Source organism: Molothrus aeneus, chromosome 18 (genome assembly GCF_037042795.1).
Source record: "Molothrus aeneus isolate 106 chromosome 18, BPBGC_Maene_1.0, whole genome shotgun sequence".
NCBI classification, from domain to species: domain Eukaryota; kingdom Metazoa; phylum Chordata; class Aves; order Passeriformes; family Icteridae; genus Molothrus; species Molothrus aeneus.
The window spans coordinates 5,623,321-5,638,244 of record NC_089663.1 but is presented as its reverse complement, the minus strand read 5'-3'; the positions used below and the strand labels follow the sequence as shown (position 1 = coordinate 5,638,244).

The 14,924-nt window shown below is 58.7% G+C and overlaps 1 protein-coding gene across 1 annotated transcript; it reads left to right on the top strand.

Moving 5' to 3' along the window:
• The first annotated feature begins 951 nt into the window (after positions 1-951).
• On the top strand, positions 952-14,818 carry SLC25A1 (solute carrier family 25 member 1). The gene is made up of 9 exons (XM_066562032.1): positions 952-1,068; positions 10,979-11,086; positions 11,211-11,310; positions 11,532-11,670; positions 12,155-12,239; positions 12,399-12,503; positions 12,890-13,005; positions 13,319-13,392; positions 13,489-14,818. The coding sequence occupies exons 1-9, from the start codon at positions 975-977 to the stop codon at positions 13,601-13,603; spliced, it is 936 nt and encodes a 311-aa protein (XP_066418129.1). The 5' UTR covers positions 952-974; the 3' UTR covers positions 13,604-14,818.
• The last annotated feature ends 106 nt before the right edge of the window (positions 14,819-14,924 follow it).

Here is a 14,924-nt window from a genome sequence, read left to right as displayed (position 1 = left end):
AGTTCCGGAGTACAGCTCCAGTGTTCCCTGCTTTCTGCGAAATCCTGGGTGGAAATGAAAACAGTGTTGGTTTCTTTCCCTGCATCCTGTAAATACAGCTTTTGGACATAAACTAGAGCAGGGCAGTCTTCCTCTGTCTGTAGATAAAGCAAAAAAATATCCTAGTGCAATTTGCACAGCCCAGTCATTAAGGAGCAATAGATAATACACCCAACCCCCCCCCCAAAAAAAAAAAACCCAACACAAACAAACAAACAAAAAAACTCAAAACCACAAACCAAAAAAAAAAAAGGCACCCAAAAGCACCAACCAACCCCGGCTAAGCCCGGAGTGTCATTGCATTCACAGCAGCCTTTTGAGAATGTTTTTGTTTCTCTTTTTCTCTTCCGCCTGCGCTGGGCGTTCACATGCGCTTCCTACCCCGGGAGTTCCTGGTCTCCTTTCCTCACTGAAACAGAAAGGATTCAAGCCAAGGGCCTGAGCTGAGCAAACCCTCCCCTTTCCCTCCCCTCGGACGGTCGCCACGGCGCAGGAGCGCACTGCTGTGTATCCTCGCTGACCGAGGGCTTTGGGCTGGTTCGGAGCTAGTCCTGGCCTAGGCGTGCCCGGAGGTGCTGATGCCGCTCAGGAGCGGGGGCACTGCTGCCCACGTCCCTCCGGCCGGGCCGGCATCTCTCCGTACCCACACGGAGGCTTTTCCCGTGGATTCCTGGGAGCGGGCTGAGCAGCCTCTTTGCCGCAGCACCGAGGGCCGGGCGGGGTCACGCTGCCGCTGCGCTGCCGTTCACCCGCCGCTGCGTTGCCGTTCACCCGCTGCCCCGCGCCCCGCAGAGCCGCTCCCCACGTCCCCAGAGGCCGCCCCCGCCCCGCCCTGCGAGGATGTGACGCCGCCGGGGCCGCCCCTCGCGGGCGCGGCTCTGAAATAGGGCTCGGCCGCCGCCGCCGGGCAGCCGGAGCCGCGGAGCAGCGCGGCCATGCCCGCCCCCGCCGCGCCCCGCAGCCTGGCCGCCGCTGCCGCCCCCGCCGGCAAGGCCAAGCTCACGCACCCCGGCAAGGCCATCCTGGCAGGTAAGGGGCTCCCGGGGCTCTCCTGGGGACGGGGCTCGCCCCGCCGCTGCCAGCGTGGGCATCCGGCTGGGCGGAGGCTGCCGGGCCCGCCCCGGGGCGGTGGCGCTCCCGCAGGTGCTGCTCCATCCCGGGACTGCCGCCCTTCTCTCGCTCCCCGCGGAAGGCGACCCCGCTGGACCGGGGTTTCCCTTCAGCCACAGCCCGGGAGCTCCCGCAGCTGCATCCCGAGCCTGGACGCTGGCTGCGGGCTCCCGCTATCCGCGGAGACCCCAGCGTCTTGCCAGGCTGTTTGTGCACCCGGTAGTCCAGCTGGGAAGCTGCTGGTGGGCTCGGACATGACGCGGGGCGAGCGGCACTCGGGGGTTCAGCAGGAAGGAGCGGAACTGATGGGAGAGGCTGGTTGGCAGCAAGGGCCCCACATGCTCCCCCGAGGGTGTTGAGGGACAGGGCTGAAGCAGCAGCAGTCGGTTGTGTCTGCCCCAGCTGTGTCCCACAGGCTGCGCTGGTACAGCTCCTCTAAAGGCTGCTTGGTCCCTCCTTTGTGCCTGAGCATCAATCTCTTGGATCAGGGCGTGTTTTCCCGTCCAGTTCTGAGCACTTCATGGGATCAGATCAGTAACTGCACCGAGGGCAGCAGTAACTGCAGAGTTAACGCTCTGCCTCCTGCTTGTGGCTGTTTCGAGCTCTGAGCTGAATGAAGTCCAAGACAGTCGCAGGCTTGTTAAACTCCTTTGTAGCTGTTCATTAGCTCCCTGGTTTCCCCTGCCAGTCGCAGGACAATTCCCAGAGTGGAGATTAGCGTCTTTGTTTTGAAATGAGCCATCGTAGCCTCGACATGATTGGCATGTTTAGAGCTTTTGTGTTTTCCAGCCAGTTCCCCCTCCTACGATTGTGCCTTTGTTTGTCAGTCCAACTCCCTGCTCCCCTCCAAGGGCAGAGCTCCAGCTCCAGTAGCGGCACCGGGGAGCAGCGGGGCTGTGCCCGCACGGGGAGCGGAGCCGCGGCCGCTCCGGCTCTGCCCCCCGGCCCTGCCCCGGCGGGCGGCCTCCCTCGCAGCACCGAGAGAACTGTCGGAGGTGGACGCGGCCGCTGGAGTGTGCAAAGGGTGCCGAAGCCTCCCGGTGTCACGTCTCCGGGAAGGGACTTTGCCATCACTCGGCTGCCTGGCCAAAGGGCTGGGGCACAAGGAGGAGGCAGCCTCCAGCGAGAGGGTGACTTCTCACTCAAGTGAGCCCTTCGGTGAGGCCAGGCTCCTCCAGAGCTTTGTGCCCCTCTGTGCTGCCCCATCTCAAAATGGGTTGGTTTTTTCCAGGCCTCTTGACTTAAAGGTCTTTTAAATAGGATTTAATCCAATTTTAGGATGGGAAGGACAAGATGTTTCCTTTTTGCCCACACTTCCCAGCCTTTCCCAACTTGCTGTCCATGTGCAATGAAAGCATCAGGTTGTCACTGCCTGGATCAATGTACCAGGATACTTTCACAGATTTTGTGTAGATCTGTAATCAGGATCATCAGCTTACTAGAATCAGCCTCCTGTGAGAGAGGTTGCAGCAGACTTGCAGAGGTAGAAGAAGGACTCTATTGAGATGCTGGTCTTCTCCTCACAGGCTGTAATCAGAGTAATTGGTTAATGGGCAGAAGTCCAGCCAAGCCTCTGTGGCATCTAATTGTATTAGAGAACCACAGAAATGGGAGAAAGCTGCTGTTAACTCCCTGTGCCCTGGTCTGCTCAGCCCTCCAGCCCCTTGCTGGGGGATGCAGTGCTGTTTGTGGCTGTCTCTGCTGACTTTAAGGGGTCTGCTGACACTCTCAGAGTTTCTCACGTGATATCTGTCTGCACAACAGGGATGTGCACTCCACGTTCTGGTGAGCTGGAGTTGTTAAGATGGAACATTCCTGCTGTGCTTCATCAACAGCCTGTGCTAGTGGAGTTAAATAAGCCATCATCCCTCCCTGTGTGCGTATCTGCTCCCAGACCCTGTGGGTAATTGGGATCCTCTGCCAGGGAGGCACAGCTCCCTTGGCTGCCCAGACCTCAACAGGCTGGGGTTGACTCTTTTCTGAAGAGATGCAAGTAAAGCTCTGTCTGCCAAGAGCTCTTCTCCTTCAATTGTTGCAACAGACAAAATGCAAGGTTAAAAATTAATTTGTTAATGGGCCCTCCTTTGTCCAAGCAGCTGTTGTGTGCCAAGGCAGCCCTTCACCTTGCAGTGACAACGCTGCTGGTGCTGCTGTGGCCACGTGTGGCCTGAGCACATGAAGGCAGGTCAGGCTCTTCTGCTGGATAACAACCTGGTGGCAGGTGGGCCAGGAGCCCAGCTCTGTCTCCGGCCTCCCACAGCCAGCTTTCCTGTTTTGTGCTGTGGTTTCCAAACAGACCACCAGACTCCTGTCCCTCCCACCAGCATCCTGAAGGGCTGGATGCTGCTGGTCTACTATACTCCCAGCACAGGGCCACACTGCAGTGGGGAGCTTGAAATAAAGGCAGTTAAGTGGTGAGACAGGAATGGTGGTGGCAGAGCTGGTGGCAGAGTCATCAGTCACCTCTGGGAATCCTGAGAGTGTTTCTTCACTGGGTTTTTGGATGCCACGTTGGCAGCTCATTTTGGTGCTGTTGGGTCAGCTCATTTTGTTGGGTCAGCTCAAGTCAGCCTGCAGTGTGGGCTATTTCCAACCCAGCACAAATGGTCTTTGCCTCGCACCCCTTCCTTCCTCTTGAGAACTTTGCTCATGGTTATCAGTGCTCATTTGATGAAAGGCTCTGCCTGCCCTTGCCAGAGTTAAGTACAGCCTTATTCTGTTTCTAGCCAGCTTTGAAGCCTGGGGTCTGCTCCCTCCCACGGAGAAGCTCCCAGCTGCTCTATGTATGGGATCTCTGCTAACCCGGGGGCTGTTGCACAGTTGCTGTTTCTACCTACACCTAATCCTGCCTGGCCAGGGAGGCAGGATGCCTGGATGTTGTCCTACACAATGCTGGATTTGGAAAGAGCTCACAGGGGTTGTGGCTGCTGCCCTGGTGTTGAGTACCGCTGGCAAATAACAGTGATGTGCACCAGGGTCCTAGGGGGGAGCGTGGGCAGGGGAAGGGGACTGCAGGGAGAGGATAGGGCAGGAAGCAGGGTTCAGCAAGGGAGCCCAGGCTCCAGAACAAAGCAGTAATTGGAGCTTCAGTCTCCTCTTCTTTGTTAATCCTTGATATTATCTTAGGAAATGCTGTACCTGCAGAGAAGAGGAGTCAGGGACTGGGTGTGAAAGCTGAGACTTGCCTTTTGCAGAGCAGGTCTCCTTTCCCAAAAGTCCCAAGTCCATCTGGATTTCCAGGGCCATTGCTCTCAGGAGAGGGTGTGAGGGAGGTTGTGCTCCTGTGAATGGCTGTGGTCCAGCACACTCCCTGGTTTTGAGATAGATGCCTGGCGCTCACAGCAGAGTAGGGGATGTTTCTTCCTTCATGCTGAGCTGGGTGGAGGCCAAGCGCAGGCAGGGGGAAAAGATTGGAGAGCATGGAGGGAGCTGGTCCTGCCAGGTCTGCTGGCCCTCAATGCATCACTCCTGGCTGTGGCTTCTCTCTGCAGTTGCCTCCTGTGGCTGTCATCTGTTTGGGGAGTGGGGCACAAGGACCATGCTGGCCTTGAGTGAGTCCCTGCCTGCCTGGGAGCCCTCATGGGCTGCAGTGGAAGCCTATAAGAGCCCCAAGGCTCCTGGTGGGAGGAGGATGTCAGCCCCAGGGCCAGGAAACCATATTGGGGTGTCCCTTTGGTCTGAATGGATTCTGTTTGAGCTGGGGTTAACCCTGGGCTCTGAAATGTGAGTTTCTGAGATTTCACATGCCTGATGTTCTGCTTGACATTCTGCAGGCAACCATTTTCTCTGGGTTGATGTAAATGATCTGAAGGAGTCGTCCATCTTCCCGAGATGATGAGCACCATGAGCTGACAGCTTGGGGATGTTGCAGCATCTCTCAGCTCTGATGGTGCTGTGTGGTGCATGCCAATGCAGCCTCCCTGCTCCTGCTTGTGCCCTGAGGTCTCAGGTCATCTCTTGACAGCAGGGATTGGTTTTTTTGGCCATCTCTTCTCCCTCTGTGCTCCAGTGTTTGGTACAGCAGTCATTCCCCTGTGCTGGGGGCTGGGAGATCAAAGCTTATCCCAAGGGAAGTCTCAGTCCTGGCAGTGGCTCCTTCATCCAGCTATGGGGCTGTGCTGGTGGAGTCATCCAACAGCCCTGGGCTCTGACATCGGCTCCCTGTTGCATGTCTTAAGAGAGTTTTTGACACTTGAAAAGTTGGTGTCTGAAGTGGTGGGATGGCCAGGAGGCAGCTCATGGTGACAAACCTGGGGCCTTGAGGTGTGCAGGGCAATGGGGAGAAGGTGACTTGAGCAGGACAAAGAACCTGACAGTCCCCAAAGGTGGAATCAGCACTAAAGGCAGAGGATACTGTGACTGTGAGCATGGGGAAATGGCTTCTGCCATTATACTCACAGTTGAGAAGTTTAAATTGCAATAATGATTAATTGTCATATTGAGAAGTAAAGGTAAAGAGGTGATGAATGAGTGAGTTGTGAAAGGACAGCCTGTTCAAACAGGACAGTTCCAGTAAGATTCAGGACAAATGGTTTCATCCCATCCGTAGCGTTATCTGCAGCACTGTTTGCACGGGGCTGTTTACCCTCAGTGGCACAGGGTACAGAGGGGCACCTCTCATGTTTGCCATTCTGTTTCACTGGGGGTTCAGACTGTTGCCAGCCTGCCTGTAGCATGCTCCCATGACCAAAAAACCAGCTGTGAATGTCTGCTTACTGCTGGGCATGCTGAACCCCTGTGCTCCCCACTGGCCTTGCCCCTGTCAGATGGGAGGGAGACCTTCCTAACCCACCATGGGGACAGACACCCTCTGAGCCTGCTGACCTGTTGCAGGACATGCTTTTTCCCTTCTAACCAAAACACAGCTAAATTTCTGGCAGTCTGGTTTGGGGAGGCAGCCTTCCCCATCTCAGCACTGAGTCAGACTTTTGGTGGCAGAGCTGCCCCCGTGGTGGTTTTCCTCAAGGATGTGGCTGTGGATGGTAGTGAAGGACTGTCCGTGGCCAGAGGAGGTGCCTGGGTGAGGACAGCAGTGCTGGAGCTCTGCCGAGAGCCAGCTGTCCTGGAGGGCTGCAGCCGCAGCAAGGCTCCTGCCTGCTCCTGAGCCCCCAGTTTCACAAGATGGCCCGTGGTGGGAAGTGCCGGGAGGGTGGAGCTGTCAAACCCGTTTCACCGCTGCAAGGCAGGATTGCTCCACTGGCAATGGATGGGTGAAGAGCAGCCTGGATGGCTGCCAGGGGGGGTTGGTCCCTCGGTGAGGGGAGCAGGTGGCAATCTGGGCTGCAGAGACCTGTCACAAGGTGCTGGTGGGTATTTCTGCCTTCCTGGTTCATAGCAGCCTGATGGTCTTTGGTTCTTGGGGTTTTTCTTTTTTATTTCTCCATCTCCAAAAGCTATGTTGGCTAATTAAAAGGGCACCAGGTCCCCTTGTGAGAGTGCTGAAACTGTAAGCACAGCATCCAGGAGCTGGGCAGGATTGCACTCAGTGCCTGTAGCGTGTGGTCTGTGTCACCCGTGTCAGCTGCTCAGCTCACCCCATCCAGCTGCACCTTCTGCACGTGGGCTGGGAGCCCCCAAAATGGGGAACTCAGGGCTCAGCCTGCACTGGGAGCCTGTTTGTGCCTTCCCACCATCCTCAGCCACCCAGCTGGCAGAATGGAGAAGCTGCAGGCATGGGCCCTAGGAGAGCTCTGCTGCTTTGCTTCCAGACCCTTAGGAATAATTTCCTATGGCTTAAAAGGATCCTAACGAATCTGAAGTTAAAAGGTGCTTTTTATATGGAAGTCAGGTGCTGGTATGTCAGCATGTGAAATTACTTTTAAAATGGAGAGACTGAAATTGCTCCCCAGGTGCTCACTTCTCATCAGAGCTGCACAGAGACCTGCTGCTCCATCACTCTGCAGGAGCAGGATGCTTTTACAGGCACAGCCACTTGCAGGAGTGGCAGAGGGGCCAGTGCCACCCCCTGCCCCTAAGTGGCTCCCTGACAGGGCAGTGGGTGTTCATTGGGGCACTTGCCTCTGGGTAGGAGTTTGCAGAGGGTGATAGTGCCAGTCCTGGCTGTGCAGCCTTGGTTTGTGTCAGTCCTGGGGCTCTGTTTGTCTTCCCCGTCACAGCTGCATCCTCCTGCCTTCAGCACTGCCCTGGTCTGGAGCTGGGTCCCTGGGTCAGGGTGGTCAGTGGTGTCCCAGAAGCTGCTCATGGATGGTGTGTGGAGCTGAACCTGCGTGTGCTGATGCCATCACGTGTTGTGTGAGCATTGCAGGGGCAGCACCCTCCCACTGTCCCCAAAAAACCCTCTTTTCCCTCCTGCCAGCTCTCCCCAGCCGTGCCCAAGGGCTGCAGGCGTGTCCTCAAAGGACGGCCTCCCCGGGCCTCTCCACCGGGGAAAGCTAAGCTTTTTCTAGGAAAACTCTGCCAGGGTATTTTTCCCTTCTCTCCCTTCCTGCTGAGCCTGCAATGTCAGGATAGCTGGCAGCTGGAGCCCTTGCAGGCTTGCTGCAGGCAGAGAGCCATTCCTGGTGCAGGGAGTGGGATCCCCCCTCCGGGGGCACCTTCCCTGGGGCCGGGCAGAGTGACCTTCCCTGAAGGACATTCCCTGTCCTCTGGCTCCTGCATCCAGCAAGCAGCCAGAGCCTTGGCCCGGCATCTCAGCTGCCCCGAGTGCTCTTTCACCTCCTGAGTGCTGCTGTTCCTGCTGACTCCGTGGTGTTGCAAGAGCTGGAGCTGCTGTGTAAAGTCCGGGTAAACAGGTTGCAAAGTCCCTGCAGCTCTGGAGAGGAAGGGGATTGGACAAAGCTGCTGCTCGTGGGCAGTGGGGTGATTTATTTGCATAGAATGAGGTTTCTGCTGGGGTAAAACTGTGGGGGGAGAGGAGATGACAGCAGAGCAGGACCTCTGATGGGTCTTGCTTCCAGGGGGTTGCAGGGCAGGTGGCCTGTGCCACCCTGTCTCTCTGTGGGCAAAAGAAAATGGATTAAAATTGCCACAAGTCATGGAGTGTGTCCTGAGTCCCTGCCCTCTGTGCACCTTCCCATGGGATTTAAGGCCAGAACAACACTGGGGAACAGGGAGGGGACCTGGCAGCACGGGTGGCCTGTTCCTTCATCCTTGGCTAGGGGCAGCCTCATTGCCCCAGAGGCTGCCAGTTCCCAGGAACAATGTGCTGTTCCTTTGCTGGGCTCCTGGGGATGGCTTTGCCTGTGGGATGCTGAGCAGAGCCTCTGCCTCTCCTGCATGCAAGTGTGACCACTGAGGCTGTGAGCAGGCTGCAGGAGGTGCAGCATCTCCCCCTATAGCATTTGGTGTGGCTGCCATGAGCTGAGGTTCTGGTTGCCCCTGGACTGCTGCTTGTCCTGGGTGCTTCCCTGCTGTCCGGCTTCTGGGTGTGCTGGGGGAGGAGCTGGTGCTGGGGGACCGAGAGAACAAATATTTATGGTGCTTAAAACATCCAGCACTTCAGTTCTGCAGTGTGGGAGGGAGGGAGGGAAGTGGCCTTGGCAGCACTCTGGGTGTCTGTGTGGCTGTGGTGGCACAAGGCTGGTGGCACAGTGGTGTGTAGCACAGTGGAGAGGTGCCAGTTGGTGCTCAGCTTTTTGGGGACTGGACCCAGATGCAGCAGATTGCTCCTCATCGAGCTGCTCTCTGGGGCCTGCCAGCTGCTCCTGCAGGAGCTGTTTGTCTTTGCAGGAGAAATGAGTGTTCAGCCAGCCCCCCTGCCACAGGACTGGCAGTGTCTGCCTCTCTGACGGACACGCCAAGGGCAGGAGAGGGTTGAGGGGGCAGCAGGGGTGTGCTGGGGACCCTGGGGGTGGTGTTTGTCCTCCTGTGATGTCCCAGGGGAGCTGCTGGCTGGCTGCAGTGCCGTGGGCTGGCTCTGTGTTTCCTGCCATGCCCCCAGAGCAGCGGGTGCATGGAGGCATCAGGGCTGGCAGTGGTCACCCAGCACCGCCTCCTGAGGGGAGCCTGCCTGGGCTGGGCTGGGCTGGGCAGCTCCAGCCCCCCTGGGAACACAGTGGGAAACAAGGAGCCTTTGTTTGCTGTGGCAGAGCTGGGCTGGCCTCACGCCCCATCCCCAGGGGCCGGGATGCTGCCCAGCTGGGCTGGCGTGTCCTGCCTCGGGCACTCAGTGCCACGGTGTCCCCATCCCTGCCGTGCCTGTGGGAGGAGTGGGATGCTCTGTGAGCACGGAGCTGAGCTTTGCATTGCTCCAGCTGTGTTGAGGCTGGCCTGGCTTCTTGGCTCCCTGGGTAAGAAGTGCAGCCTGGTGCTTTTTGTGCTTGGGGGGAAAAACCAGCATAAGGCTCTTTTAAGATGGGTGCTGTTCTGCTGCTGGGGACAGGGCTGAGAGGAGGCAGCAGTGCTCCCGAGGATGCCAGTTGCCAGTGGCATCAACACGGGGGAGCTGGCAACACCAGGGAGATCTCTTGCATGTGTGAGGGCCATGCATAAGAAATATGACTTTGTGAGAAAGTCTGCAGGTCCAAGGAGTTGGTGCTGCCTATTGTTGTCACAGGGAGCAGCCATGGGCCGTGGTGTCCCCTATCAGCATCCCTTCATGGGGGTACTTTGGGGGGCTGCTGATAAGCAGAACTATGCCACGTGGCACCAGCCTGTGCTTCACTGCAGAGCAGGATAACAACCACTGCACACAGTCCCAGCCTCTCCTGCAGAGGCAGTGTGTTCCCTGCTGGGGTGTCCCCTGGGCCCTGATGGGCCTCCAGGCCTGGCAGTGGGGGCCACAGGCCTGCTGAGTCACACCAAGGACATGGCCAGGCTGGAGGAACCACTGGAGGCTGTATAGGAGACTGGGAGCCCCAGCTGGGAGCTGACCACGCACTGCACCCCAGCCTGTGGGCTGAAGCATGGTTCACCTTCCCTGGGCAAGGAGCAGGGAGATCCTTAGGGCGTTCAGGGTGGTGTTGCCCCCAGTGGCAGCACCCTGTGCCCTGTCCTGGGCGGAGCAGAGTTGGCCCTGTGAGACCTGAGGGAGCTCAGGGTTGGCCCTGTAAGACCTGAGGGAGTGCTCAGCCCTGTGCTTCCTCCTGGTGCCCTGTGAGACCTGAGGGAGCTCAGCCTGGTGCTTCCTCCTAGTGCTGCTGGCACAAAGGGCTCCTGCTGCTTGGCAGGACCTGGCCACACTTTGATGCTCTCTGATCCATTGTGGCCGGATGGGCGCCAAGCCCAGCTCCCCCAGCACAGCTGGGTCCAGCTGCAAGGGCTCCAGCCATGCTGAGGCGAGCCCCAGAGGTGAGAGCCAGCATCCCTTGCTGCCCAGGCCATCAGGAAAGGCTGCAGCCGGTGTAATCAGTGCCCAGCAGCCACCACTGCGGGAGCCCAGGGCAGCCAGACAGGCTTGATGATAATTATGCTTCCTGCCAGCACAGCCAGGTCTGCAAATGAGCTCCTGCTGGTGTGGCCAGTGGTGCTGGGCCTGCGTCAGCACCGCTGCGTTTGTACATCCCAGTGCTGGCAGCTCACCTGGAGGTGTGAGGCTCCAGAGAGGGAGAGGTGCCTTTGAGGGGCAGCACACCAAATGGGCAGCCATGGGTGTGGTGTTTTGCCCTGCTTTCCCACCCCTTTGTCCAGTCTCCTTGACAGCTCTTGCCATGGCAGGGTAATGATGCCCATTCAAGGCACCAGGTTGGCACAGGGCCCTGCTGCTGTGTGGAGTCCTCAGGGTTTTGGTGAGGACAGGGATATTGTGTCCCAGCCCAGACCTGGCTGCCAGAGGTCTCAGGCTCAGCCGTCATGGAGCTGGGAGCAGCCATGTGGCAGTGAATGGGCACAATGCTGCTCCTGCCTCAATGTCCCTTCCTCTCCCATGCAGGTGGCCTGGCTGGAGGGATCGAGATCTGCATCACATTCCCCACTGAGTATGTGAAGACGCAGCTGCAGCTGGATGAGAAGGCAAACCCTCCCCGCTACAAGGGCATTGGTGAGCAGCCCCCTCTGGGTTTGGGGCTCCTGGGGAGCCTGGCTGGTGCTGGGGGTTTGGCAGGGCGGTGGTGGGTGGTCCTCGGCGTGGTGGGTGACAGCAGCACCGCTGTGCTCTGCCGCAGGGGACTGTGTGAAGCAGACTGTCCGTGACCATGGCGTCCGGGGGCTGTACCGGGGGCTCAGCTCGCTGTTGTACGGCTCCATCCCCAAGGCTGCTGTCAGGTACGTGCCCCCGTGGCAAGGGCTGAGTGGGGGGGACCCCCAACAGCAGCAAACAAGGGGGTGGCTTTGCCCTTGGTGTCTCCGTTGGTGTTTTAACAAAGCCACGTGGTCTCCCAGGCAGGGAGGGTCCTCTCACAGGGGGTGCAGCACCCTGGACCCTGAGCAGGGGGTGCAGACTCCTGTCCTGGTGCCCAGGGGTTGGCACAGTGGCTCCTTTGCAGGTTCGGGACGTTCGAGTTCCTCAGCAACCAGATGAGAGATGAGCAGGGGCGGCTGGACGGCACGCGGGGCTTCATCTGCGGGCTGGGGGCTGGCGTGGCTGAGGCTGTGGCCGTGGTCTGCCCCATGGAGACTGTGAAGGTGGGTGGGTGTGCCTGCCACTGTCCCCTGCCTTGGCACCCCTCGCTGGGCTGGGCTGGGAGGGGACAAAACCCAGGGATATCCTACTTCTGGGGTCTTGAAGGCTGCATGCATTTGCCTAAGACAGTTTTGTAGGGGTGGATCTGATGCTGGAAAGCCCTGTGGGAGGTCAAGTCGGGTGGCCCTGGACCCTTCTCCACTCCAGGGTGGAGCCCCACACCCAGGAGCCATCTTGTCACCCATTTTATGAGTGTAAGGCCCACATGGCTGCTTGCAGGAGCAGTTTCCCACGTTTTCCTCTGCAAAATGCACTGCTGGCCATGGACACAGGCTTCCCCCGTGGTCTCTCCCAGAGCTGCCTGGCTGCGTGGGGTGGCTCTGGTCTTGGCACTGTCCCTGGAACAAGGCAGGAGGTGGCTGCCAGCCCTTGGGGCCACTACATCTGCATTACCTCAGCCAGGACAAGCACATCATCTCCTTGTAGGTGAAGTTTATCCATGACCAGACCTCTCCCAACCCCAAATACCGTGGTTTCTTCCATGGCGTCCGGGAGATCGTTCGGGAACAGGGTGAGTCCCAGGAAAGTGCCACCCTGACTCCCTGAGTACTGCCATGATATGGGGACAGGGTGGGAGGTGGTGGATGGGGACAGGCTGGGACAGATGGCTTGGGGAGAATTTTCTCTGCCACTTGAGGCTGGTCTCCCCTCCAACACCCTCTTCTTGCAGGGCTGAAGGGGACCTACCAGGGCCTAACTGCAACTGTCCTCAAGCAAGGATCAAACCAGGCCATCCGCTTCTTCGTCATGACCTCCCTCAGGAACTGGTACAAAGGTATGGTGCCCTTGGCCCCACAGGCCACTCTGGCTGTGCCTCTGGCTCCCCAGCCACCCTTGGGAGCTGGGATGGTTTTTCCTTCCACACACCCCCTATTTCTCATGGCTCAGTTACTTGGAATAGAGGAAAATTAATACTGGTTAGGGTGGCACCAGCTTGTGGGGTTGATGGGTCCTAGTGCTGGAGCATCACTTTCACACCCACCCTGGGCCCCACGGTGAGGTGTGGGCTCTGTGGGGCAGGTGCTGCTGGACAGTCCCCAGCTCAGCACTGCCCCCTGACCACAAGCAGCCAGACCTGGGACCTTCCTTCCAGGCTCCCTCGGGAATGTACGTGGGAATCCCACCACCACCACTCTGCCCTAACCCTCTTTTCCTTCCTAGGGGACAATCCCAACAAGGCCATTAACCCCTTCATAACAGGGGTGTTTGGAGCCATTGCTGGAGCTGCCAGTGTCTTTGGCAACACTCCCTTGGATGTGGTGAAGACCAGGATGCAGGTACAGTGCCAGGGCCTGGTGTGGGACTGCTCTGCCTGCAGCAGGCTGGGGGCACCCCCTGCCTGGGAGCTGTTTGCTGCTGTCCCTGGGGCAGGCACACAATGCCTGCAAAGTTTGGTTTGGGAGATGTCTGAGATTGCTCCTGAGCCATGGCTTGCACAGAGTGGGGACATCCCTGTGGGGACTGATGTCCTGCAGCAGTGGAGAGAGATCAGTTCCCCATGGCACCACCCCCAGTTCTCTGCCTCTCCCCTGAAATCCCCCAGATGCATCCCTGGCTCTGGCCTCTGATCCTGCTTTTCCCTTCCCACAGGGGCTGGAAGCACACAAGTACAAGAACACCTGGGACTGTGCCTACCAGATCATGAAACACGAAGGGCCCCTGGCGTAAGCTCTGCACTGGGGGTGGCTGGTGGGGAGGATGGGCAGGGAAGGGGCTGCGAGGGGACCCAGCCCCACGGCCCCCCTCTCTATTCCTGGCAGGTTTTACAAGGGTACAGTGCCTCGCTTGGGCCGTGTGTGTCTTGACGTGGCCATCGTCTTCATCATCTACGATGAGGTGGTCAAATTCCTCGACAAGGTGTGGAAAACGGACTGAGGGGCCAGGCCAGGCAGCCCCCGCCTCCTGTGCCCCGCAGGGCTTCAGCTGGAGAGCAGAGACCAAACCCACACCCACCTGCGGCACTGCTGGGGCCAGGTCTGCCCTGCACACCCCAAACCTGGCCACCTTTATCTTTAGGAACAGGCTCTGGAGCAGGTTAAATTACTAGTTGTGTGCTGAAAGGAGCAGGGAGGGAGCTGCATCCCACCATCCCACCACCCAGCATCCCGGTCATGCCCACCCCAATCTCCTGGTGACGCCTTCCCTCAGCCCCACATGAGCTATGTGTACTGGTTAACCAGACTGAGATGTCCCTTTAACAGTGGCCTTGGGGCTCCCAGCAGCCAGGAGCTCCTGACTGCCTCAGGAACAGCTCTTTTGGGGGTGCTGAGAGCCCCCTCAAGCCATGTGGGTGCAATGCCAAACTACATCACAAGCTGACAATGGGGCTGATACCATGGCAGGGTCACAGCAGCTCTTGGAGGGGGCCCAGCAGCCCTGCACCCCCTGGGATGGGAGAGCAGTGACCCTCTGGTGTGACCCCAAGCTCCCTGCCAGCACCAAGACCACCGGTGCACAACATCCCCTCCCATCCCGGGGATCCTGCTCAGCCCCGGGCTGCTGAGCAGCAGTTGCCCAGCATTGCACATAGACCAGGCCTTTAGTTCTGCTCACTGTGGGCTGGGGTTGGGGTGAGCCGGGTGCCCCCTCAGCTGCCGTTTACAGCCGAGCCGTGCGTGCGAGCCGGGGCAGGAGGTGCAGCCCCAGGCCGCAGCCTTGGCCCCTCGGCCAGGGGTGCAAACCCCTTTCTTCTGCCACATTCCCCGCATCCACCCTCCTGCCGCGTTTCTGTGGTGCTGTAGGTGATCCCGTAGCTTTTGGAGCTTTAGAGCTTCACGCTGACTCACTAACACCCATGGCCGTGGGGCTGGAGCCCTGCCCTGCCCGTGCCAGGCTGGCCCCACTGGATTTGTGCCAAATTTCTCCCTGAGGGAGCTGGGGGTGCAAGAGCCAGGGCTCAACCCATCCCTCCTCCCTCTTGTAGCCAGCGATGAGCTCAGCCTTAACACTGAAGGGTGAAGGAGGAAAGCCTGGGCACGGTTTACCTGCGGCTTTTGGCTCTGAAGCCAGTGAGGGTTGCATTAGTTTTTTTTTTATTGTTATTCTGTTTTACATTCGCAATTTGAATAAAATCAGTCTGGCTTTAGCGGCTGCGTTGGCGTCCGGGCTGTGCTGAATGGGCAGTGAGTGGCTCCTGCCCTGTGGGGGGGGGGGGACGGGGCTCCCCTTCGTGCCAAGATGGTGCTCCTGGAGGAGC

Coding starts and splice junctions, on each gene's coding strand:
- SLC25A1 (XM_066562032.1), top strand. CDS start 975: ATGCCCGCCCCCGCCGCGCCCCGCAGCCTGGCCGCCGCTGCCGCCCCC. Junction 11,311..11,531: donor ATCCCCAAGGCTGCTGTCAG/GTACGTGCCCCC, acceptor GCTCCTTTGCAG/GTTCGGGACGTTCGAGTTCC. Junction 12,240..12,398: donor GGAGATCGTTCGGGAACAGG/GTGAGTCCCAGG, acceptor CTCTTCTTGCAG/GGCTGAAGGGGACCTACCAG.